Below are 17,236 nucleotides of genomic sequence, written 5' to 3'. Positions count from 1 at the left end.
CACTATATTCTAAACAAATTGTTTTTGTGGAATACAAAAATAATCAGATCAAGCCAACCATTTTCAGAGAGCTGCCATCTTAGCAGGCAATACCACCCTCTGCTGTCGAGGGAAAGTTAAAGTTAGTTAACTCACTTTTTTTCCAGATGAAATTGAGACTCTAATCTTTATTTTGGTGTTTTAATAGCAATAGAACAGAATATTCTGTGGGCCTTGCAAAATCAGTCAAAATCCAGTCAAAACCGTGATCGAAGGGGGTTGCGTCAGTGAAAATGGCTGGGTGTGAATGAGTTAAAGTACCACTTGATTGATGTTCTATTTTAAATATTACCATGCTCCCAAAGATGTATTTATACGTTTTTTAATGGTTGTTTTTTATGCTAGAGCAGCCTCTGAACTGAAGAGAATGCTTGAAGCAATGGTAATTATAACAGAAACGGACAGCAAGTGGCAGCAGAGTATAAGAGATCAACCAGGGCCATGTTGCAAGAAGCTTTTATCCCACTGTTTTAAACAGATTTATGAATAATGATTAAATGTAGCTATATTCTAATGCTAACTTCCACAAAATGGAAACAGATACAAATATTATTTTATTTTTCCACTGATGAAAGAAGACACTCTAATCTTTCTTTTGGTAGGTTCGATGTTTTTATAGCAATAGAACACAATATTCTGTAGGCCTAGCAAAGTCAGTCAAAATCCAGTAAAACAGCCGGGAGCGAAAGGGGTTGCTTCAGTGAAAATGGCTGGGACTAGTGAATGAGTTAATTGTCTTGGCTTGGATGAAGTTGAGATGATGTGTTAAATAGAAATACAAGCAGACTACAATGATTTGCAAATCACGTTGAACCTATAAATTACAAAGACTATTTATTGTTCAAACTTTATTGTTGTTTTTTTTTTTTTTTTTTTTTTAGCAAATAATCATTATCTAGAATTTTATGGCTGCAATGAGTTCCAAAACAGACTGAGAAAGTTGAGGAATGCTCATCAAACACCTATTTGGAACATCCCACAGGTGAACAGGCTAATTGGGAACTTAATTGCTTAGTCATTCACAAGGAAAGATGGGGCGAGGTTGACCTCTTTGTGAACAAGTGTGTTAGAAAATAGCTTAACAGTTTAAGAACAATGTTCCTCAACGCACAATTGCAAGAATTTTAAGGATTTCATCATCTACAGCCCATAATATCATCAAAAGATTCAGAGAATCTGGAGAAATCAGTGCATGTAAGCGCAAGGCCAAAAACCAACATTGAATGCCCTAGACCTTCGATCCCCCAGGGCGGCACTGCAGCATCAGAAACCGTCATCAATGTGTAAAGGATATCACTACATTGGGTCCGGAACACTTCAAAAAAACAATGTCAGTAAATACAGTTCGGCGCTACATCCGTAAGTGTAACTTAAAATTCCACCATTTATCAACAACACCCAGAGACACAACCAGCTTCTTTGGGCAAAGTGGAAAAGTGTTCTGTGGTCTGACGAGTCCACATTTCAAATAGTTATGGGAAATTGTGGACGTCGCAACCCTAACCCAAAGAGGAAAAAAACAATCGGGAATGTTATACTGTAGATGCAAAGTTCATCCATCATTCATTCAAGCAACATATTTTTTTTATGCCAAACCATATTCTGCACATGCTAGCCGTGCGGATACTAGACGGGCCTGCCTGCAGTCCAGACCTGTTCCCATTGAAAATAACGGTGCCACATTATGAAGCGTAAAATATAAGACCACAGACTGTTGAACAGCTGAAGCTGTACATCAAGCACGAATGGCAAATAATTCCATCTACAAAACTCCAACAATTAGTGTCCTAAGTTTCCAAACATTTATTGAATGATGTTAAAAGAAAAAGTGATGTAACACAGTGGTAAACATGACCCGGTCACAGCTTTTTTTGGAACGTGTTGCAGCCATAAAAACGACAAGTTAATGATTATTTTGTGAAAAAACAGTTTATCAGTTCGCACAATCAAAGACAAATATTTTGTCTTTTTAGTGTAAAGGTTGAACATGATTTTCAAATCATTGTATTCTGTTTTTATTTATGTTTCACACAATGTCCCAACTTCACTGGAATTGGGTTTGTAGTTCATCTCTAGAAACAGGGATGGCTCTACACCTATAGGCTAAAGCGCTATAGCCCTGTCAGTGTTGTACGGTGTGTGTTGTCCCAGTGCTCTTCCACCATTTTTGTTGATATTCTTAAAATATATGTATGCATGATTTTCTCAGCCACCTCAAGCCCCATTTAATAACCCCGGGAGAGAGAGAGAAAAATCCTAGAGCCGTCCCAATCGAGAATTATTAAATAACGTTGTTCATTGGTGTATCTTTCACGTAGTAAGTTTAAAATGTTGCAAACCTGTGATTTTCGTGTGAGGAAAATAATAAATGCCATTTGAGCTGTGAAGATGTCAAACAAAGCGAATGGGAACAGGAGCATTGGGACAATAGGCTGCACCACTGAAACGTCCCTGAACGCTTATTGGATGGCTCTGGCCACACTAGCCAATCGCAATCTTTTACCGTCGCCTCTTGCTTCCGGGTGTCGTCAATGGCCAAATCCTTTCACGTTTGACGATATTGTGTGTTTTGAAGCGAAATTTACGCTTTTCCCGTAAAAAAAAATGAACAGACTATTCGGCCGCGGTAAACCAAGAGGACCTCCCCCAAATCTTTCGGATTGTATCGGCAATGTGAGTAATATCTGGCAGCCTCGGGCATTTTCTTGTTGTTTATTTATGTTTCCCGTTAGTTTTCGCGTAGGGCGACAACTCGCCGTGCTAACTATTTGTAATTGTTTATCGACTTTAATTGTAATGATCATCTAACAACAGTGTCATTTGTGTGTTTTGGGCTACTTAAACATGCTTTGACCAAACTGCTATACAATGATAAGTGGCCGAAGGTGGAGTTGCCTTTTTAAATTCATTTGAAGGCGTCCCTGTGGCCATAAATTGATGCGGGGGAAATTAACGCTATATGACGTTTCAGGTGGACGCCAGGGGCGAGTCCGTCGAGAAGAAGATCAACATGCTGGACGTGGAGCTCGCTAAATACAAGGATCAGTTGAAGAAGATGAAAGATGGGCCCTCCAAGGTGCTGAATACTAAATAGCAATCAATCAAAAGTAAATCCACCAGACGTGGTCTTTGTTTTTATTTTCTCTTCCCCCCTAGAACATGGTGAAACAGAAGGCCATGCGAGTGCTGAAGCAGAGGAAGATGTGAGTACACAGAAAATACATTGTCAAATTAAATTTAAAATGTATATGCTACCCTTGAATAAATGCTTTGGGTGGGCTGAACTCGCTTAGTTTCAGCGAGATCCTAGTACAAATAATACTATTATTAATTCTGCAATTCTACTATTTATCATTACGTCAGTTCCTGGACACATTTGTGCATGTGTACAGACACACATTAGATCTTCAAAAGCTGAGCCTATATGTATGCGAACTCTTGTCGTGAACCAAACCAGCAGCACTGACCGAGCCACGTGAACAGTTTCCAGTCCAATGTTTATCAAGGTACGAGGTACTTGTTGTTTCCTGCCACACAGGTACGAGAGTCAGCGAGAGCAGTTGAGTCAGCAGGCCTTCAACATGGAGCAGGCTAACTACACCCTTCAGACACTGAGGGACACCAAGTCGACCGTAAGATTTGCTGTCTTCCGTGCATGTCTGCTGTGCAGTCTTTCCTCTAACTTGTGGTTCTCTGGCCAGGTGGAAGCCATGAAGATGGGCGCCAAGGAGATGAAAAGGGCCTACAGAGAAGTCAAACTGGACCAGATCGATGTATGTGTATCTCCATCCATCCATCCATCCATTGATTTATGAATCACTCAGTCAATGTATTTATCCGTCCATCTATCAATTAACAATATCCATATCTTTCTCTATCTGTTGGTCTGAACCTATGTCGGTCACATCGCTCTACCTGTCCCGTCTATCTTCCAGGATCTGCAGGACCAACTGGAGGACCTGATGGAGGATGCCAACGAGGTACAGGAGGCCATGAGTCGCAGCTACGGCACTCCTGATATTGACGAGGAGGATCTAGAAGCAGGTATGACGCGGCAGCTTAGTTCGGGTTACAAATGGACGTTGCAGAGAGATCGCCGCATGTACGGCCTTTTCAAGTGCTTTCTTCGACAATATATACCATATGACAATGACACAGGCGTACTGTGTATTCTTTATCCTCTGTGAAGCATGACTAATATTACTGCTGCACTGAGAAGCAAAGAGAGGAGCTGAGCCTCCAGTACAGGAGATCTGTATGTCTGTAATTTATTGTTCCAGGTGGCCAAAGTGCTCACACCAGAATGAGTAGCACAAGTGAAAGTGAAAGTGAAAGTGTGACAAAAACGGTTAAATTCTTAGTTTGTTTTTGGGCATTTTCAGAGCTGGACGCACTGGGTGATGAGCTGCTGCTGGACGAAGACACCTCTTACCTGGACGATGCTTCGGCCGCTCCCTCCATCCCCGAGGGCCTGCCTGGAGAAACGGCGACAAATAAGGTAGAGACAGCAAATGTTTGTGATTCATTTTTATATTAGAACAATTTCTTGTTGGATTTGCAGGATGGCGTCTTGGTGGACGAGTTCGGCCTCCCGCAGATTCCCGCCACTTAACGTGTCAAAACTCCTAATATTTATTTGATTTTATTTTTTTAACGTACTGTAGATTAACACAAATACATACAATTGCCGACTACTACTATTCATCCTGCTGCCGTGTAACATTTCACACATCATTTTTATTTCATTCAAAAACATCCTTTTAACACACGTTGGCCAGTTAATTTATTAAATGTCAGTTTTGTGTTTGTGATTTGTGGGTGGCATTGAGAGCGTCTGGAGATTTAATGTTGGAATTAAATCTAAATGTATTGGTTATTACTGCTCACCTGTGTCCCTTTTTCAGTTGGAAGAGGAGACATTTCCAAAATGTTGGGGTATGCCTTAGAGCAGGGGTGGGCAGAGTATGGCCCCGGGGTCCCATATGATACACTCCATTCTTTAATCTGGCCCTGTAATATTTGTTGCAACTTGCATTCATTTAGTGGTTTCTACCGCCTGCATTTGGTTAAAAATCACATTCATATTTTATTCATATAGCTCATTTAATAATTTGGTAACTTATTTATTTTGAGTTAAATAATAAAATACAAATAGCTTAAATATACATCAAATTGTTACATTAACTTATTCAGTGCCATAAAATCATCCAAAAAAAAGATTGTTAAAAATTAGGCACAATTGTAATTAATCGCATGACTTCACTAGTTAACTCACGATTAATCACAAATGTTATATCTGTTCTAAATGTACAATAAAACAATTCTAGGTTTTCATTAACAAAAGTGGGAAAAAAATGTTAAACTAATATAGTTAAAATTAATTTTTGACGTTTATAGCCGTCAGCAGCAGTGAAGGAATTACAAAAAAAAAAGGAAAGAAAATATTATTAAAAATTCGGGGCGTCAGGCGATTAAAGTTTTTAATCGTAATTAATCTCATGACTTCACTAGTTAACTCGCAATTAATCACAAATTTCATATCTGTTCTAAATGTACAATAAAAAAATTCCAGGTTTTCATATTATTGTTAACAAAAGTGGAAAAAAAAGTTAAACTAATAGAAATAGTTGAATTTTTTTTGTTGACGTTTATAGCCGTCATTGGCAGTAAATGAGTTAAAGATACATTTAATTGTTGTATTTATAAATAAGTATCAGTAAATAATCTTATATTCATTTAACATGCACTTCATTAAATAGATTGACTAATTTAAATAATAAATATTGTACATTTAACATTTTATTTTTTATTTACAAAATTGATTAATTAATTTATTGTAAATATTACAAAAGAGACTGCTGAAGCATTTATTATATAGCATTGTACACAATGTTTCCTGTTTTAGTAAGAACTTCAAGGGGCAAAGCTGATGTTAAAACAAAGCTGGAACTAAATCACTGCGCAGATTAGAAATTCCCAAAGAATTGACGTGAACAAATGGGAAAGAGCTTTTCCTTCTTGACAGGATTGTGTGAGTTTGCGTTACGTAACGTGGTTTACCATGAACCAAGATTTGAGGGAGCCAGGAGTCAAATCTCGAACCTTCTGATTCAGTCAGATGCGCTATCCATTGCACCACAAGCCCGCAAAAGAGGAGTCATCCTCTGTAAGCCTCTGTAAGCATTGTCACTGTCCATAAAATGCAGAAACGCTTTTATGTCAACAAGCCCAAATAAGAGGACACCTATGGCCTGCCTTGATCTCCTGGGCCCAGTATTTCAGAATTTAAAATCCAGATAAACTGATCCAATTTTTCAAATCCCACTTTCCTAATCCATGAATCCGGCAATTTCAGAATTTTGCTGGATTGGATCAGAATAATCCCGATTCTCTCGGATTCAGATTTCCAAATCCATCCCTCCTACGATCACCCCGCCCTCAGGATCACACATAGGAGACAGAAAGTGTGTTCCGTAGACCTTGAGGCCTTGATAAATTAATATACCAAATGTAAAAGGGAAAGCCATTTTGTCACTTGCTGTACAATGAAAATGGCATCACAGTTGCTCAGGGCAAATGCAATATTAATCTGAATTCCGTGTTTAGACTAATAGAGGTAATAAATTTTTATTGAATCAATTTCTTTTTTTTTCATTATTTGGATTTTTTAAAATGTATTTTACACTTGTGGAATTTTTCAGTCCAATTAAAAAAAAAAGTACATAATGAGGTTTCATTTATCAAGAATATCTCTTTGCATTATTGGTGAGTATTATGTGAAACTATAATACATGGGATCACAGTCTAATCCTACCCCAAAGTGGGATTAATTTAATGCTATTTTTCCGGATCAATCTGATCCAGATTTATTTGGGACTGAAGTTTTGAAATACCCAACATGGGCTCAAATCTGGATTAAAAGGCAGGACTGGATTTCCCAATCTGGATTTGAATCTTCGAGATTAAATGTGGTTTGAAATACTCAATTTTGGATCCAATCTGGGTTTAATCCAATGCACCAGGATTAATCCTGATGGATTATGTTTGCATTACTGGGCCCAGATGATTGCATCTTCCTTTTTTTTTTTGTTTCCATGTTTCAGGTTAATCCATCCAATAGATAAATTATAGATTGGGTATACCGCGGCACGGAAAAACGTTCTCAAACGAGCCAGTCAAACCTAGACTTGCACCGTCAGACTCATTTTCAGTTTTGCCACTTGTTGAACACCATTTTAATGCATCCACATCTTTTCAAGCAGAGTCTTATCTCCGGAAGATTTTTTTGGGCACAGTTATCGTTTTTCAGCCCTTGAGCTCTTAAATGATACAACCCTATTCTTTGTCTGGGGGACTATCAAATTATTCATGCCCAAAATCCAAACTGCTTCTCTCAGTGCAGGCAGCACCCTCCACCGCTTGGTCAATTATTGATGTTCATATGTCATGCTGGTAGTGAACTGAGTTGGATTGCGGAGAGAGATAATGACAATTTACATTGCACGTCTTCTTGATAAGGTTGGCGGGCTACAAACATTCAACGGTTGGGAGCAGCTGATCAGTGGTTTAGATGTTGACAAGCTTGTGACTCCCACTAAGGGAAGTAGGTCATCATGGTAAACCAAGCTATGTTTGTCACAGCGGGGGGCTTGGATTATAAGGCTCAGGTCGCAAAAAGAAAACTAGCTCCAAACAACTACATTTCTTAGATAGACAAGCTTGAATGTGTATTTTTGGTTTAGATAACACTTTTTGGAATCACATAATACATATTTTTAAAAAATCAAGGAAGAGGTGAGTGTGAGAGAAAGGGAGGAGCTACCAGGTGAGGTTGGTAGAAAGGGGTATTTGTGACTTTCAGGTAGATGAGAAAACTTTTTGAGGATGGCCCTTCAGCTCTATATGACAATATATAGGGAGCACTTTGCCTCCCCTGGCAAAGTGGAACGAACACAAATCCGACCAACTTCTGCCCACAGAAGAAACAACCCGCACCCTCAACCGGTAAGATGCGCAGCAGATGATTTCATATGCAATATAAGACTCAAGAATATAACGCAATTTCTATGAATTTAGCCACTAAATAAAATATGAATGTGAGAAAGTGGTTGAATTTGATTGAACTATTTGGTCTTTCTGTTTGTATGAGAAAAATATGCAACTTAAATTAGGGTTTGCTTTTTGAGACATAAAAGTGTTTAATCCCAATGAATCAGCAAACAAATTCGATAATTGAAAAGTATGATAATTATTAAAAATCTGCAATACAATAATTTAGTTTTTTTTTTTAAACACAATTGCTAGTAAGTCAGTAGGTATAATGTAATGCATTCAACCAATTGTCTAGAATTGAAATAATGAATTTCCAAGCAGTTCGAACGAGCGCTTTACAATTGGTTAAAATGATCAAAATGAAGAGAAATTTCAGCTGCGTATTTGTGTTTCTCTGATGCTGTTGCCTTGGCAGGACTTTCTTTTCCCCCGCAGTCTCAACATCCTGAACAAACCTTTACCCCCTGTGGATTCTGGCCGCCAACCATTGCCCCCCGTCACACGAAAGTCATTCTATAGCCCTGTTAGGACTTGTCCTGTCAGCTCTGCGGGCTCAAGCAAAACTCAGCGCATGCCTGTTATAAACCCATCCGCAGTTCAAGTGCTGCCCTCTGTCGGCCTGCAGCAGAAACGATCATCTCCCATTGCCAGCTGCGTCCAACTTCGGTCATCTTTAAAGAAATCACCAAGGTGACTTTGTTTTTATTATTTTTCCATTTCAAACTTTGGCTTTGACATAAAAAAAAAGGGGGGAACTTTTTTTTCAAGTTACATTTCTGGGCTTTATTACTGGGGTTGATCACGTGTCCTAATGACATTCAGTCTGTTGACTATGACTTTGTGACCATTAACTGCTCAGTGATAATCACTAATTTTTACTGAATCGGTTTATCGACAGTGGATGCTACAGCTGTTTCCATGTGGTGAAGCCCTACCAAGCCGGTCACTATGTCATACACCCGCAATTTGTGTCCGAATGCCGCCATTAGGATGATCTTGAGGACGAGGGGGCTTCCCTGGAAATATAAGAAATTATTCACCACTCTTTTTTTCGTGCACTAACAATTAAACCACTGAGAATAAATCGTGATCGTTGGTTGCACAACAGAAAACTTCACTTGTGTGATTGTTATTTCAAAAAGTAATATTCCCCTGTTTGAGAAAGGACAATTATGATATACTAAAAGACGGACGGACTCATGGACTCTCCATGGAAATGTAACTTCTTTTTTTTTTACTTCCTACATGTAAACTTACACTTTTTTTTTGCTGCTTGTGATTGTAATTAACTGTTGTGTTTGTTGCTGCTTGCAGGTGTTGTGTCTTTGCTCGTGTAAAGCACATTGAGTTGCCTTGTGTATATGTAATGTAGAGAAATGCTGGGTGACATTTCCCATGAAATTAATGTAGTAAAGTTATCAATAGTGTGTATTGCTTCTTCCCCGAGCCGTTTATAAAATTAATTCCAATACAGTAGAATGAATAAATGATCTTACACTATTTTTTATTTTTTTAATCAAAATCTCTTTGATACTTATGTAGGTGATGTTTAATAATTTGCCTTATGGCATTATCGAGAGCGCTTAAGACTCGAAAGACACTTCATTTCAAAGTTGTCATTTTTTATTTCTTTGCCTCCGTGTCAGGGAACGTTAACAAATTTTAACATAAAAAAGAAAAATAATTCAACCATGATGTGTAAGAAATTGCAAATGTGACATTCACCAAAGCAATTTTCCCGCTAAGTGGTACAAAAGCAGATGTGTCCTTATGTCAAGAATATTCTTTTCCATCTTCTCATCTGCATCTACGAACAAAGCAAAGTCTTATTAGTGACACAGGATATACAATTGGTCAAGAGTTTCCAGAGAAAGCAAGCCAAGGCTAACAGGAACTCGCGGCACTTCAATTGAATACGCCATCAAATTCAATACATGAACTGAATGAGAAAGTCTGCCTTTTAAAATGAATTGAAGTGAAGCAAGCACGGTGTATTTATTGCACGGATGACAGATGTTTGCGAAGAAACGTAAACATGGACAAAAAGAAAACATGCATGTCTTGCACAAACAATTTTTCTTCAATAGTCATTTTTGCTTCATTTTTCATTTCATGTATACTTTGGCTATGTTTTGTCCACTTTTTAAATGACTAATTTACATTAAATGCGTACTTTTGCCCGAAGCTAAAGTATTGATTGCACATTTTTACAATACGGTATTGAATAAACGCTCACTACTGACCCACAGTACATCACCCTTTGTTCTCATCATTTAGTGAAATAAATTAACCAATATGTATTCAAAATGATTCCAATGTGAGAAAATGTGTGGCACACATCAATATACAGTAAATGTGTTTGTTAGGTAACAAGCTACTTCTGCTTGGAGGATGAATTAATTTCTTATGAATTAATAGATGAATGATACAACCCCTGTGCCAACTATAAGGTCTTTTTTTTAATTTTGTGACGTTTTAGCGACCTAAATGCATTGCTCACTTGCCATTATTGTACATTATTTAAAAATGTGTCAAACACACACCTTCCACCAAGGTGATAGTGCCAGTCAGAGAAACGTGCTCAACCAATGAAGTTCATGACAACGAGATGCAGGACAGTGTGGGCGAACAGAAAATCAGCAAAGGCTCTCTCTGGTGAGATGGACAAGAAGTCTCCTTTGTTCTGTGGGTTGATCTGGATACGAAGACATACTAAAGAGACACAAGACATGCACAATTAGTATTGATGTGTTGTGTTTGATATTTTCAGACAACAGTTTATAAACTATAACTGCAACGAACCATTGTTTGCATAATCCATGACATTCTCAACTCCTGTCCTGTTGTAACAATGCATTCATTTGGCAGACCTAGGTCTTCGGCTAACTTGCAGTTTATGCTAACTCTTTCCTAACTAAGTTAGATCCTCGCAATCCAGCTCGGAAAACAGGTAACGTTCAAAAACCAACTTGACAATCAGGGCTGGATAAACTATTGAATGACAATTTACCTGCGAGAATGAAAGAGCCCACACATGAGATGAAGCCAGAAAGAAAGCTGTTGAAGGGGAATGTTCCAACCAGCAGACAGTACAGGAACTGCAGCGCTCCAGTCAGCAGGATATACAACAAATATGCATCCACCACTTTCAACTTATTGGTCGTCGTAGTGGTGTATTCCTCCAGAAACCGAGAAATTACTGATAAAACAGAAGACGACATTGTTGCGTTGGTCAATTATTTTAAGTGCGGTCTTCAGTTGATCAGCTAGCGCCGTAGAAACGCGACGTGTCCGTAAAACACGGAAATGGTCACAGTGCAACACAAAATGTAATCCGGTCAAGTAGGAACCAAAGGCGAGGCAGGAAGTGTTTCAGACAGCGCGACAAAGATAGAGCCACAATAATAAACCGATATGTCACTCGAACACTACTTTAATAAAGCACTAGTATCGTATTACTGTAACCCATTTTACCAATCATACTACAAAATGAAATCAAAGTTACAAAAATTAAATTGCACTCATTACTGTGTACTGTAGTTAATCTATTCGAGGTGTTTTTTCATGTGATGGTCGCGTGAGGGATGCTTTTGTTTGTCAATCTTTGTACTAGATCAGGTGATATAATTCCCAAGAATGTCCAAGTTAACAAACATTCTCGTAATCGGCAGTTCACTAGACGGCGACAGGTAAACGCGAGCACAAACAAATAGTAGAACTTCATCGAATGTTGTATGTAGTCACCGGGATACTTATATGAATGGATCCTACACCCGCTACTACGACACCGTCAGCAATCCAAAGCGACTGCGAGACAGGGTAAGGTTAAATTGATTTAAATGGCCCTGCTGCACTAGATTGATTACGTCACACACTGACTGGAAGAAATACGCTTTTACATTTCATATGCCATAAAAAAAAAGGGAATTCAATCCGTTCTTTTACTAAAACGTAAACGTACGAGACAACATTGTAATTAATAATTAGATTATTGGACTCATATGACAATGCTTTGAAATTAATTTGGTTTTATGAAGTATGTGATCATTAGTATTATACTGCACTTATTAATTAATGAATATATATATTTTTTTATTATTATAATTTTTTTACAAGGAGGAACTAAGCACGAACCAACTATTTTTTTTTGTAAAGATACCACAACTATGAATTCATAAAACATATCCATCGGGATTTACCATAAATCACACATCAAGATAAGCGTACAGAGTACATAGCTGTTGATTGTAGATCAGTTTGAAAGCCATGGCTAGTTGACTGATAGTGGAGGGAGAAATGTGATACTGTTTCGCAATATTTAAACCCCCAGTCAATATGACTGCTAACTGGAAGATAGCTAAAGACTTAATTAAAGAATAAAGGAAATGTACTTAATGGCTTGCCCATTGGTAAAGTGTCATTAGCACAGAGAGGTAGTCAATGATCAAATAATTAAATGTAGTTTAACTGGGTTTTCACTGACAGCGTAGGGGCTGGATCTTGTGATGCCTTTAGGTGTGTTAAAGCAAGTGCATTAAGACAATCATTGGACCAGCTAAAGTCATGAAGCTAAACAATAAACATACAGTATACTGGAATGCTTAACTTGTGTTCGCTTTGTTTGTCTTTTTCAGGGAGACTTCTATTTGGAGCTGGTGGCCTTCCTGGCGTCCAACATCAATGTCCCTATTGAAGGCTACAGAGAGCAAGATTCTTAGCTGTATGATAATACTTTGATCTCCTGACTCATTGTAAAAACGTGAATTTTTCTCAGACAGTATATGAAAAATGTACCATCTGAAAATACCTGCAGAGAGAGTGGGTGAGAGAGAGAGAGAGAGAGCGAAATATGGAAAATTGCTCGCAGTTATTGGAGAGTATTTAGTTTGTTTACACAGCCCTGTTGGGTAGCCCAATTAAATTTCAATGCGTAAAAAAAAGAAGTAAAATCCCTAAACTGGCAGCCAGTCTAGAGTGTAGTCTGCTTGTTGTCGATTCGTTTTTGTAGTTATTAAGGAGGATTAAGCAAATGTGACATACGGCTTGTCACAAAACCTTTTTAACTCATTCACTGCCATAAATTAATAAAAAAAAAAAAGATCGCATAATTTCACTAGTTAACTCACGATCAATCACAAATTTTATTACGGTTCTAAATGTACAATATTTTTTTTAGGTTTTCATACTCTTGTTAACAAAAGGGGGAAAATATGTTAAATAGAAATATTTAAAATTAATTTTTGACGTTTATAGCTGTCAATGGCAGTAAATTAATAAAAAAATAAAAAAGTTGGGGCGTCAGGCGATTATTATTATTTTTAAACGTTTATAGGCGTCAATGGCACCGAATGAGTTCCGTTTTGGTGGAGAACTGATTTACCGTAGTTACATTTTTCAATGCTAAAACTGACTGCACACATTGGGCCTTAGGGCAGATGCAGATGTTGCAGATGTTTGTACTCCATGAGTACCAAGCTAACTTCCATTGTAAAGAAAGATTGTTGCTGATACAGCTCACATGAGATTGTACTGATGATGCAGCTTCCTTGTCATCTTATCTAAAGTATGTTTTTTTTCTTCTTTTGTCTGGTTGCAGGTATTCAACATAATCTATGGGCCAGGTTTGTGACCCTCCCAAACAGAGATCGAATATGGACACTGACCCTTACCAACAAAACTGTTCCAAAACCTGCAGATCAAGGTATTCCCCTCTGCATACGCCCCTCCCCCTCTTATTATTAAACAGAGTGCTTAAGGCAGTATTATTTTTATTATTTTTAGATTTTTAGAACTGTATTATCTTCCCGCTACTGTGACACTTAGCACTTTTTTACTGGCTGAGGTCTGACAGTTTGAGGAAATTCTAACATGCAAAATGCCTTCTTATTGCTAGAGAAAGCCATTCACACGGGAAAAAAATAATAAAATAAAATAGAATATTATCAATAAATGTAACTTTGATCATTCTTACAATTTAGTTCCACGCTATTATAAAATGATAAAATGACAATGATACATTTTCAGCTGTTCTGTCTTAGATTGTAAAATGCCGCTGGTGATGGTCCACGGCTTTGGAGGAGGGGTAGGCCTTTGGATTCGGAACCTGGATGCACTGAGCCGGTCACGGCCTATTCATGCTTTCGACCTCCTTGGCTTCGGCAGGAGCTCCAGACCTTCTTTCCCTTCTGATGCTGCCAAAGCAGAGGAGCAATTTGTCAACTCCATAGAGCAGTGGAGACAGTCTGTAGGTGTGGAGAACATGATCCTGTTGGGCCACAGCCTGGGCGGGTACCTGGCTACATCCTACGCCATCCAATACCCTTCAAGGTAATTAGACAAAAAAAATTATTAAAAAAAAAAAAGATTGTGAGGGGGGAAATGTATTTTTTTTCCCTTTATTCTATATATTCCAGAGACTATTTTTGGAGAACTATTGAACTGGACTTTATAATTCATCACACAAATTTGCTCAGTTAAAATGGTTGCACACACCTGAGTCAGAGTTTATGTTTGAAGTCCATCATTATTGTGTCCTCTTCCAGAGTGTCCCATCTTATCCTGGTTGATCCTTGGGGTTTCCCCGAGAGATCACCGATCCAGAGCCAGGAGATCCAAGGTCAGGCTACGGAGTTGGCTAAGAGGCCATCTCCACCTCGCTGGGTGAAAGCTATTTTTTCCGTAGTTTCCCTCTTCAATCCTCTGGCTGTCATCAGAGCCGCGGGCCCGTGGGGTGAGACATAATATCTGTACTCGCACTCTTTGCAGCATGTAACCCACCCTCCAACTTCACAGTGCCTTGTCTATTCAGGTCCGGGATTGGTGAACCGATTTCGTCCCGATTTCAAAAGGAAGTTTGAAGATCTGTTTGAAGATGACACTATGACGCAGTACATTTACCACTGTAACGCTCAGCCGCCGAGGTATACACTGTCAACGCACAGTTGCATGATTACACCAGTGTCAAACTGTACTCCCTCATAGATGCCAACCTCCTGTATATGTAAGCCTGGGTTTTGTGATTTAAATATTATTCAGTAAAACATATAAGGGAAATGTTGAAACATTTTCTTGCAATATTAACAAAAAATGTCCTCACCATTTCTTTTTTCGTTGTCACTTCACCCATCCGTAATCTTTTTGTGGAAGTAAAAGCAAATGTCTATACAGTAGTGATGGGAAAATGAAGCTTCATGAAGCACTTGTGATATTTTTTGACTCCCCTAGATGGTGCCCTTGGTTTAAATATAAAGGCTAGTGCAAAGAAAATTGATTACATTTCCACTGCATCTTTCAACCAAGAGTGCCATCTAGAGGAGTCAAAAAATAGTACAAGTGCTTCATGAAGCTTCATTTTCCCATCACTACTATACAGATGTAACCTCCTTGGGGAAGACAATAAAAGTAAAGCAAAGATTTCACACTGTGCCATTAACAGTACTAAGACACAGGGTCACTGAAAAACTTGTGAAAAATGAGGCATCTTCATTTTTTGACAGCGTTTTTATGCGTTCCCATGGCAGTGACATCACCTGAATTTGCACGCAAATCAGAACGTACCGTAGTCTGACTAGGCTAACACAGTAGTAAATAAGTCAAAGGTCTGGAAAACAATTGTAGGCCTTAAATATTAAACAATCAAATGAAAAGCCGTTATTATGGCCGTGATTGAATGTGCCCTTAAGAGCTGAATGATGACATTTTCTTATGCCGCGCTGTAAATTAGTTCATTACACACACCATTCGTACCCTTGAAATTCCATATCCATCCATCTTCTGTTATTTTGGTATAATCCTCACTTCCCTTTCCTAATGATCTCCATTTTTGTTCTCCTTCTGTGTTCCCAGTGGGGAGGTGGGTTTCCGGGCCATGTCTGAGTCTTTGGGTTGGGCAAAGAGACCTATGCTGCAGCGTGTCCATTTGTTGCCCAGCTCCATGCCGCTCACCATGCTTTATGGAGCCCAGTCGTGGGTTGATAGTTCCTCCGGTGACGAAGTGGTCCAGGTTAGGAGCCCAGCTCGCACCAAAGTGCTGGTGAGTGCAGCAGTCTGAGTCACGAGGCCGTTATGAACTGTAAACGGGCTCTCGTGCTCGAAATGAGTGTCACTCCGATCTAATTTAATGTCACTTACACTATTTATTGGGAAAACGTGTGCTGCTTATGATGGCCATCTTTGTTTCACTTTATATAACCTTGGAATTTGTTTTACTCTGCAGTTGATAAATGATGCCTCTCACCACGTATATGCCGACCAACCGGAGAAGTTCAACAGAGTGGTAGAAAATATATGCAACTCCGTTAACTGAAAAGAGTTTGTGTGTAGCCATATTGTATGTGTACTGTGTACCGTATACAAAGCCAAGTTCCGAATGTTTCTGCATGTGCAATGTACAGTATCTTCATCATTCTCACATGAAAAGCAATTATGTTTTGCTCTGATCTCTAACTAATAAGTTATGCATTTATAATATCAAATGTCTCTGTGTGTGTGTGTGTGTTTTTAAAAGTAGTTCATGTCTCCCCCCCCACATATTCAGTCATATCATGTGTTGAACTCTAAGCATACTGTATTTCTCTTGTTGACTGTTGGCCTGAATGAAACAGCAGCCAATTAGTACCCCCCCCCCCCCCCCCATTTGCTTGATTTAAGCAAAGCGTGGCTTGGATGGTTATTACTGTAATATTTTGCATTCACATTTATTTAATGTTTTTCTTATGATTTTGTTTGTGAATGAATTTTGTACTTTGAAAACAATAAAACATTTTAATCTTTTGTTCTGTTAATCATAATTTATCTATATGTACTCCATCAACAGTTGAGTTGAGACTATTGGCAATTTATTTTTGTTTAAACATTCTAGTAATCTTGTTCAAAGAGAAGTAATTTGTCGTTGTTGATGTTTGATGATTTGACACCAGAACGCGTTTTAACTGACTCACTTCAGAAATTGTGTAGTTTCATCTTCTACCGCTATGGGGCAGTAGCATGTTTCCTATTAGGCAGTGGGAGATTTGCCAACCGATGAGTTTAGGAGTTGGGGGAGGAATCAATTCACCGTCGTCTGCCCTTAGGAACTATTCATAGCAATAATCGTAGTTGAAATACTTTACAGTTTAAGATATAATGAGTTTCTGCTATCTTTTAA

At 38.5% G+C, this 17,236-nt stretch overlaps 3 protein-coding genes and 1 long non-coding RNA gene across 5 annotated transcripts; 3 read left to right on the top strand and 1 right to left on the bottom strand.

Annotated features, from left to right (window-relative positions):
- The first annotated feature begins 2,549 nt into the window (after positions 1-2,549).
- Positions 2,550-4,915, top strand: LOC147181894 (charged multivesicular body protein 5-like). The gene is made up of 8 exons (XM_086096082.1): positions 2,550-2,712; positions 3,011-3,115; positions 3,196-3,242; positions 3,578-3,671; positions 3,741-3,812; positions 3,975-4,083; positions 4,422-4,537; positions 4,601-4,915. The coding sequence occupies exons 1-8, from the start codon at positions 2,644-2,646 to the stop codon at positions 4,649-4,651; spliced, it is 663 nt and encodes a 220-aa protein (XP_085952208.1). The 5' UTR covers positions 2,550-2,643; the 3' UTR covers positions 4,652-4,915.
- A 681-nt stretch (positions 4,916-5,596) lies between these two features.
- Positions 5,597-9,203, top strand: LOC147181893 (uncharacterized). Its single transcript, XR_015097207.1, has 3 exons — positions 5,597-8,043; positions 8,507-8,781; positions 8,990-9,203. It is a non-coding gene; the product is annotated as an uncharacterized LOC147181893 (long non-coding RNA).
- Positions 9,204-9,696: 493 nt separating this feature from the next.
- On the bottom strand, positions 9,697-11,412 carry dad1 (defender against cell death 1). Its single transcript, XM_086096095.1, has 3 exons — positions 11,102-11,412; positions 10,635-10,803; positions 9,697-9,898 (listed from the first exon to the last, which is right to left on the bottom strand). The coding sequence occupies exons 1-2, from the start codon at positions 11,310-11,312 to the stop codon at positions 10,673-10,675; spliced, it is 342 nt and encodes a 113-aa protein (XP_085952221.1). The 5' UTR covers positions 11,313-11,412; the 3' UTR covers positions 9,697-9,898; positions 10,635-10,672.
- Positions 11,413-11,510: 98 nt separating this feature from the next.
- On the top strand, positions 11,511-16,863 carry abhd4 (abhydrolase domain containing 4, N-acyl phospholipase B). Of its 2 annotated transcripts, XM_086096060.1 has the most exons (8): positions 11,511-11,910; positions 12,726-12,811; positions 13,688-13,792; positions 14,130-14,418; positions 14,634-14,821; positions 14,900-15,011; positions 15,937-16,123; positions 16,307-16,863. In XM_086096060.1, the coding sequence occupies exons 1-8, from the start codon at positions 11,852-11,854 to the stop codon at positions 16,394-16,396; spliced, it is 1,116 nt and encodes a 371-aa protein (XP_085952186.1). In that variant the 5' UTR covers positions 11,511-11,851; the 3' UTR covers positions 16,397-16,863. The 2 variants fall into 2 exon arrangements, with proteins under 2 accessions (XP_085952186.1, XP_085952196.1); XM_086096070.1 differs by lacking the exon at positions 11,511-11,910 and having other exon boundaries at positions 12,776-12,811; positions 14,116-14,418.
- Positions 16,864-17,236: the final 373 nt, after the last annotated feature.

Source organism: Leptonotus elevatus, chromosome 1 (assembly GCF_054856555.1).
Source record: "Leptonotus elevatus isolate MCC_2025b chromosome 1, RoL_Lele_1.0, whole genome shotgun sequence".
Lineage (NCBI taxonomy): Eukaryota > Metazoa > Chordata > Actinopteri > Syngnathiformes > Syngnathidae > Leptonotus > Leptonotus elevatus.
This window is presented reverse-complemented; position numbering and strand designations above follow the sequence as displayed.